A 4,535-nucleotide genomic window follows, 5' to 3' on the forward strand; every position below is an offset into this window, starting at 1 on the left:
TAAATCAACTCAACAGCTCGGTCGCTTTTTGGGGAGGGGAAAAAAACCAAACAAACCCAAACATGAAGAGTAAGGGGCACACCAGCCTTCCACGAGAAAACAGAGAAAACCCTTTCCTTTAAAGGAAACTTCTATTCTGAAGTCAAATTAGTAATACACTAACTGGGAAACCCTCATTTATCACAAAGCTCTCTCGGAAACAAGCCTTGAAGGCCGACGCAATGTTCATCCCAAGCTCTCCCTTAAGCCGTAGGAGAGAGAGACAGAACTGACCGGCTAGAAATAGAAAAGAAGCAATAGCTTAAAAGTTTGTTGTTTTTAAAAAACCCCAAACCCTTAAGGCTACTCACGTAAAGATACGGTATCCTCAAGTTCAGTGTTTTTACATGAAAACACTGGCATCTGTTACAAATGCAACAAGTTTCCCAAGTTTCAAGTATAAAAAAAAAAAAAAAAATCCAGAAAGTGTTTGCCTTCGTTCTCACACCGCTGTACGTGGTTAATCTTTTAAATTAAACCTGGTGACCCTGAAAAATTAAATAGTGCTTTCACTCTCAGGAGAAGGCAGAAATTAGGTCCTTAACCATGAATGATTTTTTTTTTTTTTTAAAGTATTTCCAATGGCTTGCTGACTACGAGGAGTGAATAACTCCACTTTACCAGCTTAAATGGCGAGGGGCTTCCAAACTATACGATTCGGGCACTGATCAACTGACGGAAGAGTAGAAGGGTAACGCTTTTGAACACACGGCAATCCTGAGGTGATAAAAACCGAACGGCATCGCAGCACTGTCCCCAGCCAGGGTGCAGACGGCCTCTCATTGCTTTGCCGATTGTCTGCCTGGCTTTTTTTCCTGCTGGCCTCTTCCGCTGCCCGGTATTCCTCGGCCGCGGCCACCAAACACACCTACGGGGCAGAAAGAAAGAGCACAGACGTAAGAGCATCACTGTAAGCCAGCAACATCTCCCAGCGGCTCAGGGCTTTACAGCTATTTATGTTTTACCCAAGCACGAGCCTATTTTCCAGTCCTTGCAGAGACAGGACTTCTAGATTTCTCCCGTACCGGTTCCAGACCCTGTATTCACGAGGTGCATGAACTTATCCCCCCTCGCCGGCAAGTTCAGCGATACCTCCCCGGCGTGTTAAGGTGCCCTCTAGCCAGCCGTGCTATCATCGTAAACCGAAGTTAACTTCTTCTGAAAAAATGGAACCGAGGAAGAGGTTTATTTTAAATTTTAAATCCGGCGGGGTGAGCAGGTTCTACTGTGTCCCCTGAAAGCTGCGAGGCCAAACCAAAAGCAACAAAGAGGGTGACTCGTTTTGAAGACTGCTCAGCTACAGAACGGGGGGGGGGAACCAACCCCAAAACATCCCTCCGTCACCGCCTCGCTGCTGGACAGAGCGATCCGCCGCTCCAGAGAGGGCTCTGGGTACAGCACGCTGCCTGGGAGGCGGCCACGAGCCCCGCAGCAGACATACGAGCATCCTCGTACCCGAGAGCTGCGACCGCCTTTGTCGTGGGAGGTGCTGAGCCCACCCTCGCCCTTCCCTCGCTGCTCAGATTCACCCCAAACAAACCGAAAGCGATTCCAGGCAGTAATTTTTATCTTGGCGTGCAAGTGATGAAAGGGGGGCTGTGGATCTACCCTGCCAGCCGCCTCCGCACAAAGGGCAGAGCCCAAAGGAGACCTGGTCCGGGCACCGGGCGGAAGAGCTTCTCTAGAGCCCTCCGCTCTGGTCGCTTCGCCAAGGAGACGCGCCTAAACCAGAGGGAAAAGAAAATTGCTCCTAACCCCGCAGCCCTCGGGATGCTCGCAGGGCTCCGGCCGCTCCCGGTGAAGCTGGGCAAAGGCTGCCGTACTTCTGAATTCGGCGAGCCGAGAAGTAAAAGGCGAAGGATTACCACTGTCAGAAACAATAATCCTTTCAACTGCGCGCACAATTATAGCTTTACTTCTGCCTGCTGGCCTCCCAACAAAATTGTTCTTCCCCCCCCCCCCCCCCCTCCCTTCATGTCTCAGTAATGAGAGCCAAACCTTTTAGCTAATTAGCAAATGCCGAAGCTTCCCTTTAAAATATTCCATCAGCGAATTTACGCTGCACATCAAAACAGCAGGGAGCTCCACCTCAAACAGAGCTCAGCTCTGCTCTCCACAAGGTGGATATTTCCACAGCAGAGAAAATATTTCAGCTAAAATGTTTGTCCAAATAACCATATCCAAAAAAGCTGTTTTGCCAAGTGCTTTGGACACTGAAAAGGGAAGGAGGAAAAATAAAGGCGCCTTCAGATTTGTAAAGGTCACTTTTGCATGCTCGGAGCTTCCAGGCGGTAGCACGGGCAGCAGAAGTCGCAGGGTTTTGTGGCTTGGTTTTTTTTTTTTTTCCTCCAGGAGTCCCTGGGAATCGGAGACGCCGCACGTCGCGCGTCCCAGCGTGGCGTGATGGCCCCGGGTAGATCCCGGCCGTCCGACCAGGATTCCTTGCATAGTCAAGAAGCAGGCAGCTCGTTAAGGGCGATCCGCAGAGAGACTTCGCCCGTCGGTGTCTCAGTCCCCGGGGCTCCTTTTAAAACCGAAGGTGTCCCGGGCCAAGCCCGATTTTGTTGTAGCAAGCGAGCGCACTCAGGATTTTAAGCTCCCGCTGCAGGCTGAGCCTGTACCGAGGGCAACCGAGGGCCGAGCGAGGTGACCACAAAGCGAATCGCAAATACGTGGCAGGAGGGGTGAGCGGGAGAGGAGAGAAAAGGCTCGCGGGCTCCCAGCGGGACAGTTTGGGGAGAAAAGAGCAAATATATCCCCGAGCTGAAGCGCTCCGAGATCACCTTAACCACGCGAAGTGGGAGAGGGAAGGAAGAGTTGTTTTGGTGATCTATTTCTTCCTAAGTGGCAACCTCCCCCTTTATCAGAAACGTGAACTGGCCGTGTCCAGCAGGAGGAACACAAACCCCTGAGATATTTTTTTTTAAAAATAAACAAATGAACGAGTCAGGAGATCAAAAGCCCCATTATCATGGGAGAAAAGATGACGGTTTTCTAACACTGCCATGGTCAGAGCCCAGTCTATTTTCAAACAGAATAGCCATTTGTTTCCCTCCCTGACTCGCTGAGCCAACAGACACCAGTTTTGCAGGGCCACGCTCCCCAACTAGCCAGGAGGGGTAGCAACAGTCAAGTTCAGACTCTCTTCAGCTCCTGCCCAACCCCAGTAACGAGGGAGGCAACATCCCTGGCACGAATCCTTTCGATTCTTTGGCAGAGGCTGCCTTACAAGCGAGGCAACACGCTCGCTCGGCTGGATCTTGCACAGGAGCGGCTCCAGCTTCTCCCAGACACACAGCCCCGGGTTTAAAGCCGAGAAGCAAGAGCCGTTCCTTGCACAGGAGGTGAAATTTAAAGGCAGGGACCCCGCTCGCCCCTCTCCGAGCTGAAAAACAAACAGGATCGTTACCTCGTCCGGCACCTCCAACGCCACGGCCCTTCTGTTGCTTCTGCTGTTGCATCCCGCCACGGCCTCTGCCCTTGGACACCACCTCTTCTTTCACCATGTCAATTATTTCATCGGGGATACGCAGGTATTTAATCGTGCTGCCACGAATGTAGCACTCCGGCATTCTCCAGAACTTGTCTCCATCCTATTAGGGAGCAACGCGTTAGGCTAACGAACGAAACCCGGTGCTTTCGTATCACTTTGGGGGGGCGTTTGAATATTTCCGTCACTTCTGGAGAGCGTGACGGCTCCGTCAATCTTTTCCGACAGCATTATCTGTAACTAGCTGCAAAAAAGGGTGGGTTTTTCCTCCAAAACACGTAGCCCTACAACCGGGGGGGGGGGGAATCACCCACCACACAGTTCAATTTGTTCCACAACTGCCTCTAACCCTCTCAGAAAATGAAGGAAGAAGAGGCTGAGGAAACAAGCGCCTTCCCTTCCCGTATAAGAAGGGAATCGAAAGCGGGACTAGAGAGGCGAGGGCGGTGAGTGACACGCGATGGCTACCAACAGCCAGCTCTGGCAAGAAGGCGGCAGCTGCAGCAAAGGCGTGCGCGCCCGGCCGGGTTCCTGCTCCGGCAGCCTCAGCTGGGAGTCGCCTCACTCCTTCGCTCCTCCGGGGTGTGGATGGAGCAGCGAGGCAGGTCCGGAGCCAGCCGGCTGCGGGGCGTGTGCCACCAGAGCTGTGGAAAGAGCTGTGGAAAATAAGGAGCTTACAGGGTTTTTTTATAGATACACACACACACACAAAAAAAAAAGAAAGTCTTCAGGTGCCCAGTTACGGAGCAGCCATCTCTCCCTTTTGTTCGTTAGTTGTTTAATGTTTCAGGGCTTTTCCAGGACGCAACCTATCAGGGCTTCACCTCCCGCGTGTCGAGGGCGGCTGCGGGAATAGGAATCGAGCGTCGAAGCTGAACAACAACTCAGCTGCCCATGATGTAACTGGGAGGAGGGACGGGGACCCGCCTCGCCCCGCTCCGCCACCGCAGCCCCGGCTCGGCGGCGGCTCCGGCCGGGGGTGGGCGCGGGAGGGGTCGGCCGGGCG

At 52.8% G+C, this 4,535-nt stretch overlaps 1 protein-coding gene across 1 annotated transcript in view; it reads left to right on the forward strand.

Annotated features, from left to right (window-relative positions):
- The first annotated feature begins 3,989 nt into the window (after positions 1–3,989).
- The window catches only part of LOC103917692 (pyroglutamyl-peptidase 1-like), a 19,441-nt gene continuing 18,895 nt past the window's right edge, over positions 3,990–4,535 (forward strand). The window contains exon 1 of the mRNA XM_009324876.1: positions 3,990–4,134. Within this exon, the coding sequence (XP_009323151.1) occupies positions 3,990–4,134 (145 nt within the window). The remainder of the gene's footprint in view (positions 4,135–4,535) is intronic.

Source organism: Pygoscelis adeliae, unplaced genomic scaffold, assembly GCF_000699105.1.
Source record: "Pygoscelis adeliae isolate BGI_AS28 unplaced genomic scaffold, ASM69910v1 Scaffold376, whole genome shotgun sequence".
Classification (NCBI taxonomy): Eukaryota; Metazoa; Chordata; class Aves; order Sphenisciformes; family Spheniscidae; genus Pygoscelis; species Pygoscelis adeliae.